Source organism: Protopterus annectens, chromosome 1.part0 (assembly GCF_019279795.1).
Source record: "Protopterus annectens isolate FY-2018-M chromosome 1.part0, PAN1.0, whole genome shotgun sequence".
NCBI classification, from domain to species: Eukaryota; Metazoa; Chordata; order Ceratodontiformes; family Protopteridae; genus Protopterus; species Protopterus annectens.
In genome coordinates, this window is record NC_056725.1 from 972,669,439 (window position 1) to 972,688,560 (window position 19,122).

General features: G+C 38.6%; 1 protein-coding gene across 1 annotated transcript; it reads left to right on the forward strand.

The window, feature by feature from the left end:
* The first annotated feature begins 6,662 nt into the window (after positions 1-6,662).
* Positions 6,663-10,059, forward strand: EXOC8 (exocyst complex component 8). Its single transcript, XM_044064634.1, has one exon. The coding sequence runs from the start codon at positions 6,886-6,888 to the stop codon at positions 8,938-8,940; it is 2,055 nt and encodes a 684-aa protein (XP_043920569.1). The 5' UTR covers positions 6,663-6,885; the 3' UTR covers positions 8,941-10,059.
* The last annotated feature ends 9,063 nt before the right edge of the window (positions 10,060-19,122 follow it).

Here is a 19,122-nt window from a genome sequence, read left to right on the forward strand (position 1 = left end):
AGGCTGGCACATATTCTCCAGCTGTACCCCCTTCCTGCCCAGCCTAAACGGTAGCACCAGCTGCCACCACCCACTAATATTTCTCAGCTACTAAAAAGGCCCTTATCAAATGGTATCCAATTATTACTGTGCAATATTATTATCCAAATGGTAAGAGTGACTGAACAGCAAAGCTTATTGGAATGACTTGGACAGTGTCACTATATACAAGCAATGTAATCTAGAGTTTAAATTATCTCTACATAAAACAGCCACAGTTGAAAGGTTTAAAAATATTTAATAATAAAAACACAAGGCAACACTTCTTATAGTAGAATAGTTCTGACATCAATACAGAAAACAACTGTCTAATCTTCCTATTTCCTAGCTATTTCTAAAAAAGACACTGAAGTCTAAGATCCTACTTACATACAGAACACCGGCAGAAACTGGTGTTGGATGTTCTCAAGACAAATGCATAATGTTCTCTGATTCTCTCTCTTTAAATTGATAACACAGTGCTGCTTCATATTACATCATTCATAACAATTTTCTGTTTTCCCAAGCTAACAGAAACTCAGAGGTTAATAGCCCATTTGATCTTGCAGCTTGTCAGAAAGCCAGAGCAATAAAGGAAATGATACATGTAAATTCTAGCCATTAACTCTGGCCTCAAAACAACAGGAAGAAGTCCTTCATTTAGACATCTTGGTTCCGAGTTTTGACATCAAACAATTATACAATGCTTGACTTATCAGCCTTCCTACAGCAGAGTGCACTGTTGATACATTTTTGCAGTTCCACATTTAACAGCATTTTCTTCCATTTAAGAGAACAAGCATGTGGCTTATATTAATATTTACAAATGACAGAAATATCTACAAAATTATATCTAGCTAGGCTGGCAACCTTCACTTATCTTCACAATGGGAACAAGTGTTTTGGTATATTGGCAAGCTAGAAGGACATTAATGCCCATGCTTGAAATATTTGTATGTATGTATGTTAGCAAGATTATTGTTTTCTGATTTATAATTAATTGGTTTTAATTGGTTGGCTATAATGGCTGGTATGGATAGTGAAGCATCAGGTGATATGTTTTGGCCAACAGAGTTTATGATATGGGGTGGGTTTGGTCAGGTGATATGCTTTGGGAAATGAATTTAATGATAAGGGGGTGGGTGCTGAGAGTAGTAAAGTCACTTATACTGTGGCTGAGCAGAGTGGGGTAGTCCAAAGAAAAAAGATTCAGGTCCTGAGCTATGGTAAGGTACAAATTTATCAGCATTGTAATTAAAATCTAATGTTAAATATTTTTTACTTTGTGGTTGGTTTTATCAGACAGATTACATGGTTGCTGCTTCCTATGTTTCTACAGTGCTTCTTAAGCCTACTCCAACACTTACAGTTTATATATCCTAACTGGAACCTGTGCTCTAGCTACACTTCTGGGGAATAAAATGGAACCAGCCTGTTAATAAAGGTGAGGGTAGCCATTGCCACCAGGACAATTTTGTATTTACAAGTTCTTAATGCTAACCCACCCCAAACACACACACCTACCACTTAAAAATGGATACACCTCTCAAAATGCTGCCCATCCCCCAGCACATAATAAATGTATGTAAATTTTTCCGCTATTCCCCCTAAAATTATTAAAGATATTGTATTTAGATTAGCAATATTGCACTTGTTAGAAGCATTTGTACACATGATATGAAAAAAGCCATATTGATGTGATGCTTAGAAAAAAAATGTACTCAGTAAAGTTCAGAGGGTATGCTTGGCTACACCCTTGATTGCTGCCAAGATCAAGCTGCCAAGATGTCCAACTGGGTGACCGAGACTGACGAAACTGAATTAATCATGATGTGAAACAGAACACCTGACTCAAGAAATGAATATGCTTGCAAGATCTACCACACAACCACAGCAAAACACACTTCATAACAAACCGTTGCACTTCAGATTTATTTTACATTTGTTTACCGGGAGAATTTGACTGGATAAATGTCCATTTTCAGTGGAGGCCCAGGGAGAAAAGATCCAGAGTTTGTAAATATGCAAAAGGCAAGTATACATATACAAAGTCATTTCACAGATATGGACACCAAGTACAGAACTTAACATTTTAATTGTACATAGAGAAAGAAAGAAAAAAATATTAGCTGCAAATTGTAGTAGCAGGATGGGTTAGTTGTATGATCAGTAATTTCTGCTTGAATTAATGAGAGCATGTCTAATTTGCCCAAAGATATGTGCAAATTAGCAATATTGTGTTTGATTATGATGGTGTAAGAAAGAGGTGGGGTGTACAGTGAGTAGTAGAGAGCTTTCAGGAGTATAGCAGGGTTCATGGCAGGTGAGGTTTGTGTATTGAGAATACTAGTACATGCAGTAAGTTGGCATCCAGCGGTAGACTGAGAAAGACCTGAAGGAGAAGTGGGTGTAGAGGGTCAGCCTAGAGGAAGGCATGGGCATTGTCTATTGATAAGTAGGCATTCCTTTAGTATCTGTTTAAACTTAGTGATAGAATTTGCTGAGGTAATATCAGGGGGCAGTGAGTTCCAGATTGTTTCTATGTAGTTTGGAAATAGGGAGTCTCCTGCTGAGTTATTGGTTCTGGTGACCTTGATTAAGGTCCTGTCACTAGAATGCAGTTGCCTTGGGTTTTCCTGTATTTTAAGTAAATTTGATAGTGTAGGTATTTTGTCTGGATATAGTAGGAGTTTTTTAGCGAAAACTAGTTGGTGGAAGGTAATGTGATTTTGAAGTTCAAGCCACTTTAGTTGGTTTAATGAGTGGCAATGATGTGAATGATAGGGACCATTTGTGGCAAATCTGGCAATTTGATTGTAACATGTTTCTAGTTTTGTAATTTCAGTTTTGGCTAGATTGGTGAAGATGGGGGCAGCATATAGAAGTGTGGATAGTAGCAAAGTTTGAGCCATAGTAATTTTAGTCTGTTGATTTAGGCATGTTATGTTTTTGTACAGACTGCCAATTTTTTTGTGTATGTTTTTGATGGTTTGATTTATGTGCAGGTCAAACTCCAGTTTGTTATCAATTATAACACCCAGTAGTTTTGTGTGGGGGTCTGGGGAGATAATGCTACCATCATTAGATATAATATTGAGAGTATCAGTGTCTAAGTTGGATTTATTAGGTTTGAAAATTAGTAGTTTGGTCTTTTTTGGGTTCAGTAGCAGATTTTTACTGAGAAACCAAGCTTCTATGGTTTTGAAGACTTGTTGGGTAGTGGAAAGGAGTGTGAGGGGGTTGGTGGCTGAGCAGACTAGTGTGGAGTCATCAGCATATTGTATGACAGTTGCATCTTGGGTGATCTTGTTGAGATCATTAATGAATATGGAAAATAATAGAGGGCCTAATATTGATCCTTGTGGTACTCCAGTTGTTATAGGGAGCTGTGTGGATAGTTTGTTATCCCACCTGACTGCTTGCTGTCTGCCTATTAGGTAGTTTTGAAACCAGGCTAGTGAGTCAGTGGCTAGTCCAGGGTCATTGAGGGAGTCAAGAAGTTTGAGATGGTTAACCATGTCAAAAGCTTTTGATAGGTCTAAAAATATGGCTGATGTTAGTTTGCCTAGAATCCGGTTTTGGTTGACTAAGTTGGTGTTGGCAGCTAGGCTAGTTGGTTTGAGTTTACCTAATAGTCTTTTTATGTAATCTGTGGGAATAGGTTTGAATTGAAAGGTGGTATTGATATTGGCAGCAGGCTTGGGGTTGCTAGTAGTAAATGTTGTGTGTTGTTGATTAACCAATTTTGAAATGGTTTCTATAAAAAAATATGTTAAAGGCTTCTGGAATGTCAGTGCTGTCTTTTACAGTGGCTGGTGTTGGTGTACTTGGTCTGCCGGGGTGGAGTAATGTATTTAATCCTGCCCAGAGTTTTTGGGGGTTATGTTGGTGTCTATTTTGCAAATTGAGAAAATAGTTCCTTTTGTCTAGTAGAATTTGTTTTTTTTTTGTTTTGTTCCTAAGATTTTGTAATTCTTGTTTGGTTGATATGGTTTTTGATGGCTCTCCACTGATGCCAGGCTCTATTTCTTTGGGTTATCATGGTTCTAGTAGTGCTTGTGATCCAGGGGGCTATTTTAATGTTTTGTTTGCTTATATGAGGAGGAGCAATGGGTGTTTAAGATCTTTAGGAAGGTAATGTTAAATAGCTCAACTGCTTTGTCTAGTGGGAGTGTCTTTAGAAGATTACAATTTTGGTATTGTAGTTCAAGTCTGAATTTTGTTATGTCAAAGTTTCTTTTGTTTCTAATGGTCCGAATTGGTGGTTTGGAGTTGGTGTGGGATTTGGGTTTTAGTAGGAAGATGGGCTGGTGGTCACTGAGGTTGTCTGGTAGGATACCTGCTTGACAGAAGGTATTGGAGTTGTTTACTAGGGTCCAGTCTAGGAGGCTTTCCTTGCTTTTATTATTACCTAGCCTTGTACTAGAGTTAATGATCTGGGTGAAATTATATAGATTTATAAAGTTGGAGGGGTTTGAACTGGTGCATGTATGCCAGTCTATATTAATGTCACCTAGGATGATAGTTTCTTGGGGTAGGTTTTCATTGGTCCAGTGTAAAAGGGCTTCTAGGATGGGGATATTATTACCTGGTGGTATGTACCCTGTTATAATATTCATAGATTTTTCATCAGTTAGTTCAAGTTTGTCTAGTAGAAGTTCTAAGGTTGTAAGGGGGAGTATAGGAGGGTCAATAATGGTTACCTTTAGGTTGTTTTTGTAAAGTAATGCTAACCCACCCCCTTTTTTGAAAAGTCTATCATTACGTATTACATTATACCCTGGGGGAAGGAATTCACTATCTGGAGTGGTAATTTTTAACCAAGTTTCGGTTAGGGATAGCAGATTTGGGGAATAGTTGTCTATTAAGAGTATGTAATAGATGTACATTACTATTAATACTACGTATGTTTAAGTTCAGGAAAAGTAGGCTGTTCTCTGGTCTGGAGGGTAAGGTTGAGTTATTAGGTGGGGGTGGGGAGGAGGGGGAGTGTCTGTATGTGTTTGGGTCTGGCTAAGGGTGTATGTCACCTGCTAATGTTAGTTGGTGACTGATATGGTGAAGGAGTTTTGATAGCTTAGCAAGAATGTGTATGTATTTATGGGTGGCAAGTGATTTTGTGGTTGTTTTGATAAGTGTTGTGGGTCCTAACGGGATTGTGTTGTGATGATAAGTCCATAAGGGTATGTTTTGGCTATAGCGTTTGGTGTGGATGGAGTAGGTGGATGCATGTTTTGATGGGATGGTAATGGTGGTAGGAAGAGTGATGTGGTAGGAGGTGAGGTGATATGTTATAGCTAGTAGTGTAAGGGTGATGGTGTTGATTATACACATGTTGAGTGGTTGTAATGGTATGTGTGTTGGAATTAGTGGGAGGAGTGTGTTGATTAGTGGGAGGTATGTCTAGTAGATGAGGATTGGTAAGTGGAGTTAGGCTTGTTTGTGATTGGTTGTAGGGTTAGTGGGAGAAGTGTATAGGTATAAATTTAGGTGTAGTGGGGTGGGAATTGGGGGTAGGGTAGGGGAGCAGTGTGAGCCGAACGGAGCAGGGCAAGCCCAGCCTAAGGAGGTAGGAGGTTAAGAAACAATCAGGTAAGGGTTGTAGACACTATGGGAACAGCACAGATTGTTTTGAGTTGCAGGACCATTTCTTACACTTTTAGTTTGTTAGACATGTTATACAAGTCTGCCTTTTAGTGTTTATTCAGGTCTGCTTGGGGATCAATAGCTAGGTGAAAATAAAAAGCTGTAACCTTTGTTTTCAGCCTGTTTTCCCAGCTAGGTATCTGGCTTAAGGGTATGGTCGGTGGGGGCTTATAATTAACAATGATAGACTGCCATCTGGTGGCCAAAGAGAGTAACAACACCTCAAGTCAGGTTAATTCGCCCCGAGTAGATGAGCAATAAAACGGCCGGGAAATGCTGCCTGTCCGGGCGTGTGTGCAGCCAAAAAGTGGTACAAAAGGCAGAATAAACAGCAATAAACCATAGGCAATCACCTACACTATAATTCTTGAGAGGTGTAAGCCCTTTAGTCAGCAGGGAGGGAGACGCTGATTTCCAGAACACGTAGGTGTCCAAGACGCTGGGTAGGAGCAGACTGGGAATGGGCTACCCTGTTTTGCAGGAGGATGTTTCGGACTATAATTCTTGAGAGGTGTAAGTCCTTTAGTCAGCACGGAGGGAGACGCTGGGTAGGAGCAGACTGAGAATGAGCTGCCCTGTTTTGCAGGAGGATATTTTGGTGGCAGGCACACGCCGCAGGAACCAGGGAGAAGTCCGTGCTGAGAAAAGGGAATTTAAATATAGTGGCGATACTGAAGTGTATGCGCATCTGGCGGGTTAATGCACTACAATATCACCATTGGTAACTGAAAATTCATGTCGTACTGGCAACTAGTGCCACTCATTTAAGGAGAAAACATCACTGGACTGTATCTGACAAATGGAACAGTACAATGTAATGTGATGTGACCCGCCCTTCAAGACGGTGCATCCTAAACTGAAATACATTTTCCTTTTCATTTCACCACTTATTAAGCATCGATTAAAGCAAAATGCAATCGGGTGGTATATACAAACTATATTCAAGTAAACTGTCTGTTCACGTGTTTATATTTTTGCCGATATGTCGTTGGTATAAACCTGATCACTGAAACGTCACGTAGACTTGAAGTCTCCTCCTACAATTGCGTGTTTGCCGTACATGATATGCAGACCGTCCGTTGTTTGTCGGAAGTACTGAAAACCTGAGGGTGTGGTGTAACAGACTTTTCTGTCCCATAGTCAGCTGTTACTGCGGCTACTTTCTGTGTTTTTATGCTTTAAGGATCGGAACCTGACAAAGCTCTTGTCTTTAGTTTTATTATGGCGGATGCAGCAAACCGTCTGAGACGGCAGCTAGAAGCTGTTAATTTTGATCCAAAGCAGTACGTGAAGTCGCTTTCTTCGCAGTCAGATGGTGACTGTGACTTACAGGAACATCGCCAGAAAATACAGACTCTTGCTGATGAGACGGCCCAGAATCTGAAGAAGAATGTTTACAAAAATTATCGTCAGTTTATAGAAACAGCAAAAGAGATTTCTTACTTGGAGAGTGAGATGTACCAATTGAGCCATATACTTACCGAGCAGAAGAGCATTATGGAAAGTATAACTCAGGCTTTGCTGTCTGCTGACAAGGATGAAACTGCAAAGGAAATGCAGTCCGCTTTTCCCAAAGAGACTGAGGAGGTGAAGCAGCGCACTTTGACAACTTTGCTGGAGAAGGTGGAAGGCTGCAATAATATTTTGGAAACCCCAGGAAGATACTTGGTGTATAATGGGGATTTAACAGAATATGATGTTGATTCCATGTCCCCAATCCAAAAAGTCCATGCTTTTTTAATGAACGATTGCCTTCTGGTTGCTACTTGGCTAGCAGCAAGACGAGGGGCATTGAGGTTTAAGTACAATGCCTTGTACGAGCTCGATGGTCTTGCTATTGTTAATGTAAAGGATAATCCACCTATGAAAGACATGTTTAAAATTCTTATGTTTCCAGAAAGCAGAATTTTCCAGGCAGAAAATACAAAAATCAAGAAGGAGTGGCTTGAAATTTTAGATGAAACCAAGAAAAATAAAGTGCTTGATGACAGGCGTAAGAAAGAAATTGAGACACCACGTTCTCCAGCCACTCCTGAAGTGGTACCCCGTAATCCATTTGAAAATGAGGAATCCATTAGTGAAGTTTTGGTGGATCTGAGCCTAGACTGGATTCAGGAACTGCCTGAGGATTTAGATGTGTGTATTGCCCAGAGAGATTTTGAAGGCGCAGTAGATTTGTTGGATAAGCTGAATGAATATCTGAAAGACAAACCTGTAACGGCCCAAGTAAAGGATCTAAAAGGTAAAGTGGATGAAAGGGTTCGCCAGTTAACAGATGTGCTGGTGTTTGAATTGTCCCCTGACAGGTCTCTGCGTGGTGGACCTAAAGCAACTAGAAGGGCAGTATCTCAGTTGATCCGACTTGGGCAGTCAACTAAAGCCTGTGATCTTTTCCTGAAAAACCGTGCTGCAGCAGTACAGACCGCTATCCGACAGCTTCGAATTGAAGGAGCAACCCTATTGTATATACACAAGCTTTGTAACATTTTTTTCACAAGTCTGCTAGAAACAGCAAAAGAGTTTGAAATGGATTTTGCAGGGAACAATGGATGTTACTCTGCATTTGTTGTGTGGTCTCGCTCTGCTATGAAAATGTTTGTGGATGCTTTCAGCAAACAAGTATTTGATAGTAAGGAGAGCTTGCCTGCAGCTGCTGAATGTGTAAAAGTTGCTAAAGAACATTGCAGACAGCTCAGTGATATTGGACTGGACCTTACTTTCACTCTTCAATCACTTTTGGTGAAGGATGTTAAGGCTGCTCTTAAGAGCAACAAAGATATTATAATTGAAGCCACAAAGCATCGAAATTCTGAGGAGATGTGGAGAAAAATGAACTTGATGACTCCAGAGGCACTTGCTAAACTGAAAGAAGAAATGAAAAGTTGTGGCATAAATAACTTTCATCAGTATACAGGTGATGATTGTTGGGTGAACCTTAGTTATACCATTGTTGCATTCACAAAACAGTTGATGTTTTTCTTGGAGGAAGGCCTAAAGCTGTATTTTCCAGAGCTCCACATGGTTCTTCTTGAAAGTTTGAGAGAAATTATACTTGTGGCTGTCCAGCATGTGGATTATAGTTTACGGTGTGAACAGGAGCCAGACAAAAAATCTTTCATTAGACAAAATGCTTCATTTCTATACGAAACTGTACTGGTCGTGGTTGAGAAGCAGTTTGAAGAAGGAGTTGGAAAACCTGCCAAGCAGTTGCAGGATTTAAGAACTGGATCTCGACTGGTTCGAGTTAATCCTGAAAGTACTACCTCTGTTGTGTGAATAAACAGAAAACCAGCAGTCATTTTTTCTTTTCCAGAATATTTGGGTCTGTAACAGTTTATGCTTACATTGTTAAGATATAGTCAAATAAAACACCAGCTCTGTATGGGTCACCTTAGTTCATAGCTTCACCCCCCCCCCCCAAATATAGTTTGGTTTTGACTGCACTATACCACTCCTGTAGATTATTCATGTTTAACTGATGCTAAAATGTTTGATAAATAATTTGAAACTTGAGTGAATGTTGCATTTATTTTGCTTCAGCCTTGTCTTATAAAGCTTTCATATGTAGTTTTAAGAAATGCCTACAGATTGAAATAGCAGCAGGAAAAATGCATTGGTATGTTGGCAGAAGCTGCACTGACAAGATATATCCCTGTACAGTGTGGTCAACATTCTTATTCGAAATAGAACATGATATTTTATTGTTCATAAATGTGTATTCGTTTGCCAGTAGTTGCTTCATTTATTTGGAATTCTGTATCCCCACTATGTTAATATCATCTCTCTTTCTTTTTATCTCCTTCTCATACCGTTTCTTATTTTAACAAGATGTGAATAGATTATTCACTGGCATGAGTTAACTGATTGCTCCATTGCTTATCCTCAAGATAACCTCCTTCCTGCTTCCAAAAGTGTTTAACCAAGATAACCACCTTCCTGCTTCCAAAAGTGTTTAACCTGATGGATGCTCAGTCTGTTTTCATCGGTGTCTTAATGGATTATAGAGAGTTTGTAGTTCATTTTTGTCTAAATTATTTCCTTTTTTTCCCCTTCCATGTTTTCTCTGCATTTCTTCACGTCAACACTAGTATGGATTTTTGTCTGTATATGATGAAGTGCTTAAGACACTGTAGAACAGTGCATGGATAATGCTAACATTTTCTTTGTTTTGTTAGACTTAAAACTGTACTTATGTGAAACCCAGAAGTACTGCTAGCTTTTAAAAAAAGTGTTAATTTCAGCTCTTCTAATGCTGCTTGAATTATTGCTGTTAAAAAAGCATTCACAGCACGTTGGGAACACTTCACCAAATCATAGGTAAAATGTGATACCAGTGGTGGCTCATGATATTGGACTGCAGGACTGTAGCCCCCCTCCCCCACCTGTAAAACAAAATTATAAAAATAAAAAATGTCCCGGAACTCCATGCATGCATGCTTAGAAAATTGAATCTGGACTGCTGTTTAACCAGTCCGAATTTGGAAAAAAGGCAGCAGTCTACAGATGCCCCAAAAGTCTATGCGGTTACAACCGCATAGACTGGAAAGGGATCGGATTGCAAGGTCTGCAGTCCGGTGCGTGCTTGGAACAACAGGCAGTGAACACGTGTGCGAGCAGACATTTGATCCAGTGGCCAAGAAACAGGAAGGAAATTGGCTATGGCTTGGTTTTATGTATTCCAGCTACCTAGTTTGAACTCCAGGTCAAGATGTATTCCGGCTACCTAGTTTGAACTCCAGCTCAAGGTATGTGGTCCGGGAACTTAGTTTTGAACTCCAGCTAATTTCGCAAGGTGTGTGTGTGTAAAATGCCCCAGTTAACTATAACTAGTGTCTAGAGAATAACTCAGGCTCAAACCCTCAACCTTGGGTGCATGTAGATGCATTGCTGATACTGTACTGTGTTGTACTTTTAAAGGGGGTGGATGCTGCAGTCCTGAGAATGTCCTCTTTGGCGGATATACCTAGTAACTATCAACCTGTTATCAGTTTGCCATCCATTCCCTATTGCAATATTACTAGCTTATCATTTTTTTAAATTAACATGGCTAATTTATTCCTCAAGGGCAGCAGGCACTTTATTTGTAGATGAAACAATGAAAAATAAAGTTATTTTCTACCAGCAACCTCTTCGTTAGTTACAGATCTCTCTAATGACTTTTACTTCTGCAGAGATTGTGCATATTTACTGATACTGGTGGATTGTAGAATTTTGAGTAGACTTTTATGATGGAAATGTTCTGAATTGGGCAGTTTTGTCATTATTGGTGCATGCAATTTGTTTCATTGTTTACTGGAAAAATGTTCAAAACAAATTTAAAATTCCCTCTAACAACTGTACTGTATTATACAATGAATATAATTTAATACAGTCAGGAAGGTGTATCAAAGAACACACGTATGTTTTGTGTGAAAGGCGCCTATGATTTGAAACAGCCCATAGTTGATCTTTACCTGCCACTGGCCACATATGTTTTCTTTGAATGTGGGTTTCAATGCTGTTTCAATTAGTGTAAATTTCAAGGGCAGAAAAGTTTTAATGCTAAGTTTATTTTCATTGTGAGACTGTATTGCTTTGTTTAGCAGATGTCTATTAGTGTTTGCGCTGTAAAATGTAAGATAAAACTTTTAAATGAAGTCCAAATCATCGTAGAAGCAAAGCGGCTCTAACCAGGAAAATCCGAAAGAAGAAGATGGTCAATGGGGTGAAATAAAGTACCTCTCCAGTGTCCAGATTTTCACAAATGAATAGATTTTTGCTTCTTATTTTTGGTTTGTTTCTCATAAAATTTGTGGTTTTCTGGCAAATCATTTAGGAATGAAGTCACTAAATAATGACAGACATTGAGTTTCAGACTGCATACCCTTCAGAAAAATGCATGCTAAAGCAAGATCTGTTATTCTGTCAACTGTCTAAGAGCAACTTTTAGTACTGTCTGTATGTTCCCCCAATATATTTGGCGTTGTCCAGATTTTCTGTGTTAAGAGGTTGAGAGGTACGCACAAATAAATTGCTTTATAGAATTAGGTATATCCAAACCTCTCAACTGTCCCGAACTTTGGCTCAAAATGTTGCTCTCCCCGTAATAAATCCCTTTGCAAAATGGCAGTTTTGGAAGAAAATGTGGAGGGTTTACAATTAATAAATATTTGTAATGATCAGAGTTAATGCATATAGGTTCTCTTATTTTGTCAGCTGCTCAACTTAACAGTACTAATATTTAAAAAGTGTCCCTTTTTGACAGGTTCCCAGCTGTATTGTGTGTCTATTTTATATTTTTGCATCACATTTTTTTGTCCATTTTTCATAAAATTGTTTTTTTGGCAAATTAGTGGCAAATCATTAAAGGTTGAAGTTAGAAAATAATGACAGACATTTGAGTTTCAGATTTCATACCCTTCAGAAAATTCATATTAATGCAAGATGTACTATTCTGTTAGCTTTCTAAGTTTATAAGAGCAATATTTAAAAATTGTCCTTATTTTTGGGGCCTATGTCCCATTTCTACTTATGGCTTTGTCCAGATTTTTTGCTCTGAGGTTGAGAGGTATAACAAATGTGTCGGGGCCATCACCGTCAGCCATAGACATTTCAAATTGTGACATACTTGTTCCACCCCCACTCCCCCATGTAGTGATTCTGGATGTATCCAAGCAAGACAAGGAGAAGTTATGCAGTGTAAGTGTGCAGAGTATCCCCCCATCCAAGGTAGACACAAGTACTACACTGACTTTTCATCTGTCCTTGATTTTGCAGAATGTTCTGGTTTTCTGTCATACTTTTATACTGCTTCTTATTCATAAAATGCATGTTATTGCAGTCCCTTTTACTCTGTGTTTAAGTAGCAATGCTTTAAATGACCATCATGTAAGCTTGTCTGAGATTGTAAGATGCAAGTAAGCTTTAATAAGCATACTGTTAAAGAATTACCAACATTGAAAGCCTTTTTGTTGTTGCCATGCAGATAATATTTACATAACTAGATAACGTATAAGCCTTGGGTATTGAAATGCATATGACAGTATGACAGTATTTGTAATAAAAGACAGGATTACAGTATTTTCAGAAGCTAATTACATTTGTTGGAGACTTGCAGCCATCTTTGCAGGCTTTACCCATAAACTGGCATTCTGTTTAATCTGTTGTGTGGTCCATTACCTGTACAGTAATCCTTTAAGCAATTTATCTCAAGCTTGTTTCTTGTTTGCTGTTCATTTTTTAATTTGATCACATTTTCCCCATGAAACAAATGGTTGTTGTCAGGCAGCAGGTCTTTTTTGGATAAGAAACATTTTTACAAGTGGGGGTATCACAGAGATTGCTACTTTCAGCATGTTACTTGGTACTTTTATGAAGCTGAATGTAAATTATAATTAGAACTGCAGTGCAGGGAGAAAATGAGTTGAGTGCTGTTTGTTTTTTTTATACTTGATTTTGAATGGCATTGCAGTAATTTATTTAAAAAGTAATTTATTTGTTCATGCCTCACAACCTTTTTGTTTCCATTTAGATATTAAGTAAGCTGTCATGCAGCCAATGCATTGAATTACTTTTTGCATCTGCACTTCATTTTGTCTTGATTGGACTCTCATAATGACGGTTTGGCACCCAGGCCAGTGTATTTTAATTAAAGTCCCAGTTTTTGTGGTTTTGAGCATAGCCTGCCCCTTTCTAGTTGGTCACACCCATTCAACTGTCTCCTGCAGCCCCCCTTTGATTTGAAGTCACCAGCCGCCACTGTGTGATACCACAGATGTAATTAGTTCAACTATGATGCTGTAACAATTCAGGAAAACACAAAGTGTGAAAGTACTTTTATGCGAGTTTAGGCCTTTGTCCCCACAGAGTCACACACACACCACCACTTTTTAAATTTTCCTAACTCTGAGTACAAAGAAAATGCTTTCGGGTTTCTGTTAGAGTGCAGGTAATTTCATGTCTCCTCGATAATTTACCTGCTTTGATTATTTCTTTTTACCCAAATATTTTGTTAATCATGCTTCTGTTCTGTATGATTTGGGAATTTTGCTTCTTCAGTAGGAGTGTTTATATTATAGGAGTGTTTATATTACTCTTAACTCGGTTGAGAGGTTTCCTACTAAGTGGTCAGTGTTCATGCATTTGCTGGTCCTCCGTGCAGTTGCAGGCTGGTTGATGGTCCTTTTCTTTACATGTTGGAGGCAAAGAGAGGGCTTTTTAAGTTCAGCCTATGTCCCCACCCCTGTGTGAAGTAAATTCTTCTGCATTCATGGATAGGGGCTACAAGAAAATGCAAAAGTTTCAAAATCCTAATCTTTCTTCCATTTCAACTAGGCTTGAGACATCTCAAGGGGCTTGTGGTGTCACATATTGAAATCTTCCTTTATGTGCTCCAGTCTCCCTCTACAGCTTCAAGCTACATCTCTGTCCTGCAGTCTAGCAGATTGTTACTGAAACTGCATCTAAGTGTATGCTTGTGTCCATGGATGGACTGCCATCCTGTCTAGGATTAGTTTTGCTTTGTCTGTTGCATGCTGGGATAGACTGTGGCTTTGCATGATCCTGTGTAGGGTACAGGGCCAGTAAAGTTATATTGTGTATGTGTGTATATCTGCATATGTATATTATAAACTGCAGGGGAGTTTGGATGTACTTTGGTGGGATTGGGCATGAGCTGTTGGTAGCAGTTTCTTACAGTCGTGTTTTTTTTTTTTTGGGGGGGGGGGGGGGCATGCGCAGCTGTCATTTCTTGGTAAAGGCCACGCGTGAACAAATAAGTGAATGTGTTCATTCATATTTGGCCTGATGCTTGTATTTAATTTATTTATTTTATTTTACATTTGTTTACCAGGATGGTCCGACTAGGACAGTGCCCATTTTGAGTGGAGGCCAGGGAAGAGAAAGCTCCAGTCTAAGCTTGCATACAAATTATCACAACGAGTAACCTAAATTATAAACAAAACTGAGTGTTAACACATTCACAGGATAAAAATGTAAAAACAAAAATGTATACATCGTATCAAATAGAACAAGACTTTAAACACTTGAATACAGGCAAATGTATGGTTTACTTTATATATGTGGAGGAACATAACATTAGTTAGGAAGTTAAGCAGGGAGAATCCCTTAGGCAAAGTAGTGCATAGTTAGTAATACTTCTGTGGTGAGAGTTGCAGCTAGGAATATGACTACTTATAGAGAGCAGTGTTGTTAGAAGGGACATGTTAACAGAGTTAGTACCTACAACCAAATTGTATAAGTAATGCTAAGTTAATAATTAATCTGGAGTGTTACGTGTGCAAAGCCAGGATTCAAATAAGTGTCTGAGAGATGTTTTGAAATGATTAAGATTGCTTATGGATCTAATACTATGTGGAATGGTATTCCAATTTTTAGTAATATTGTTGCCTGCTGTATTGGATACTTTGGTTACTTGGAATAAGTCTTTGTTAGAAGATCGATGACTACGAATGTTAGAGTAGGGCTGTAGGAGATTTTTTAGGGAAGGTACATTGTCAGGATTGTGCATTATTTTGTGAGCTATTATTAACTGGTTATAGTTCATATCCCTTTTGGGAAGCTGAGAGCTGAGAACAAGGAGGGCTGTACTGGGCCAGCAAATCCTGAAGGTAGGAAGATCTAAGTAATGTAGGGCCAGATATAGAAGGATAAGAATGTTATTGATATGTTGTTTGATAGGAGGTGGCCAGTGCACCTCATGCAGAATATCAGGTTGTTATACAAGTACCCAGCTAAGTATGCAGGTTGTAAAGTTTTGCACAAGCTGTAGCTGTTCAGTATGTGATGCCCTGAGATATAGCTGTTGCAGTGGAGGAATGAGACAAGAAGAGGTCCTGTGCTGTGGTAGGAAGATCTGCAGAGTGAATAAGGTGCTTAATGAAACAGAATTTCTTTAGCTTGCAAGAGGAAGACTTGACTTCTGAAGTCTGATCCTTCAAAATCTGTTGTTCTCAGAAACTACCTCCTTATTTAGCAATTTGGCATAAGTTGAAATTTACCCCAATAGTAACTAACAATTGGGGGCAGAACTGGTACCAGATACCCCTTAAGAGTGAATGACCTTGAAACTGTCATGGATATGTTCATTTTCAACCAGTTACTGCCTATCTGGTTGTGTATGCATTCCAGTTCTTAAGTTTATTGGTGGCTAATACAGACTCTCTGAGAAGCTGTGTGTTATTAGCCCCACAGTAATAATACAGTTCTCTTCCATAGGCAATGTCTCCTTAAGAAAGTGTGTGTACGGGTGAAAAGGACTAGCTTTTGAGTCCTGTGTCACACCGCAGATGAGACAGTAGGCACATTGTAGGAGTTAATCCAAGATACCAGTCTCTGTTTATGTCCAGAAAAGCAAGCAGCAAACAGATTCAGTGTAGTACCAGTGATGTCACACTAATGCTTCAGCCAATCGAGTTAGATGGCATGATCAGCCATATCAAAAGCAAAAGAGAGAGGTCAAGGAGGACCAGAACTGAATTCCGACATTGATCCCTCACTAGGAGGAACATCCTCATTAGGGCTGTCACAATGCTGTTTCTTCTCCAAAAAATAGACTGGAATGAATTTTTGAATCTGTGTTTCCAGCTCCCCAGGACTAATAAGGATTTAAGACTTGTATACACAAACACTATCCAGTGGTTGTACATGTGTATGTATGTGAGATATATATGCAGACAGAGTTTTAAATCAAATACCTGCTTGATTTTCACATTGTTTACAACATACCTTCTATGACTCTCCACCTCTTAAACAATGCCATTGTCGTTGTGCAATTCTTTCAAGGGTCATGTTGTAGTTGGTTTGAGAAATTATTTTCTGTCAGAACTGAGAAAGGCACATAATTAATGAAGTAGGGAGTCAGATGATGCTACGCTGACATTTTACAAAATGATAATCAAAGTTGAAGTTACAGGTGTGAGTTGATTTTAAGTGCGTTAATGTGATTATAGTCCACCTCTTTATTATTTATTTCCATTTTTTTAATTGGGAAAGTCCGACTGGGCCTAAAATAGCCCATTTTCAGCAGAGGCCCAGGGAGAAAAGCTCCACAATGATACAATGTTGCAACAGGACAATATTCGTATAAGATGTGTAATATGTACAGTACAATGTTCACATAGGATACAGCTTCAACATGTCACACCTGAGGTACATATAGAAGAAAAATAGAGGATTAAAAAATATAAAGTTGGAATAAAGAGGAACCAAAAAAGATGTTAGACAAGAAAATAGTTCTCAAAAAACTGTACAGCTACCGTTCTACATTTCTCTGAGAATATAATGTTTGTGAAATGTTGTTGTATCTTTCAGCTTTTCCCGGTTAGGGGGTCGCCATAACATTTCGAATAGAGCTGTGCAGTGACAATTGCATAGTGAATTTGAGAGGAACCTCAGGCTCGTATTTTTAAAAATCTGATTCTAAGAAATGGCTATGCTATCACTGTCACATAATCTTTTTTTTTTTAATAATAACAGAGTAGGGGTAACATTTTTCTTTATAAACACAAGACAAATATCGTATACAGCATACACCAGATCCACAAGCAAATAGATTTCTGAGAGCAGTAATACCATACAGAGGTAAATAGGGAAAAAAATGGGCATTTTAGGGGGTGAGGATGCCTTCTTCCACCTTATTGCAAGAGAACATCATTTCCCTTCCACGAGTGGCTAGCATTTTATACAGTAGTACAGAAAAAAAACCCGCCCTTGGATAGTATTTTATTTCCTTATGACTCCCACCCTGTCTAGCATTACCTTTGAAATACTGCATCACCAATGTAATTATTGGTGATAGAGCCTATAGAGAAGGTGGTGTACAGCATATTAAGAGACAAGAGGTGGTCAGTCCTCTGTAATAGCATAACTTGTGCTAGAGGTATAGGGAACCAATCGGCAGGTAAAATTTTCCCAGGCTACAAAGCATCCTCTTTCATTCCCTAATGTACCATGGTGCCATTCTCTCTAGAGCTTGTTTGCAGTATTTTAAGTTATGTTAAAAAAAAAATGGCACCAGAGTGCAAATGATGGAGATTTTTTGATTAGCAAGTAAAAAAATCAACCAGTAGTTTTCATTGCTCTCTCCACTTTTATATAGTTTGTATTGACATTCATTTCACTACTTTTCAGTGAAAAGCTTTTCTTTTTCTACCAGGTTGGACCCTGGCCCAGTGACAGTAGTAGAATACTTGAATTTTGTCTTTATTAATCTGTAGGGTCTAGTGTGCTACGCTTGCTGAATTAGCAGGTATGGTTTTCCCTGGCTACAAATTGCATTTCTCCTTCCCCAAACACCCTGTGTCTCTATCTTCTAGTTTCATCCCGCCATTAAATGTGCTCAGTTGGATACTAATAATCTTGGTCCACATCACTATATTTAGTGAAGAAAGTCTCCATTTTACTCTTTTTTTTTTTTTTTTTTTCCCCTCGATTAAATTTCCACATATGACAAAGGCAACTCTACATATATATAAATGACAACATACAAAATGTTACCACTTTAGTTGCAGTTTACATCACAGCCACCATTGAAACAGCTGTAGTTGCAAACATTGTACATCACTTATAAACCATCCAGTCACTGCTAGATAAGCATTGTATGGCTCGTATAAATCCTGCCTCTTAAACCTCGTTTCTGCTCTGCATATATTGTTCCCACAATTCCCATTTTTTCTTATGTAGTTTGCTCCTTCCCTTTTCTAAAGATCAGTAAAAAGAAAGAAGAGGTTGTTGCCCTGCCAAAATCCAGCTGACGTAAAGAACACTCCAAATCAAACAGACAAAGTAACGAAGCTGGATACTGCTCAGGATATCAAGTATAATTTAATTCTACAGAATATAAAAACCACAAAACAAACAATGCAGTATGAGCTCTTTCGGGCGATTGCCCTTCATCAGATAAAAACTTTGCAGGTAAAAACTTCTTTTAAAAAACACATTGTCCAATCAAAATTCAATAAAAAACCCGCCTTTTGCTCAATGTAGGCTTAAGGGGGACTACGTCATTTAAACCTGGATCCCTATGTGCTATTAATTCAAGGATCCATCTAGATTCAGCTAACTCTGTATTTAATTTGATATTCCTTACCATTAATGGGGTGTTTAAATTCTATCCCTCTTTTGATATGTCCACAAGCTTTAAACAGTTCTGAGGAAAAACCATCCTTGTTCTGTGTCAAGCATACATCCAAAAAATCAATGGCAACCTTAGATGTCATCCTAAGTTCATTTATAAAAGGAATAGGAACTTAAAAGATATGTTATGTAAGGAGAGAAATATGTCCATGGATATGAGACCTAAGGGAACAGCGGGGACTGTTCCATGTGGATCTTGTAAAGCTTGTGGACATATCAAAAGAGGGATAGAATTTAAACACCCCATTAATGGTAAGGAATTTTTATTTAAGGGTAGGGCGACTTGTAGGACCACAGATGTCGTGTATATAGCTGAGTGCTGCT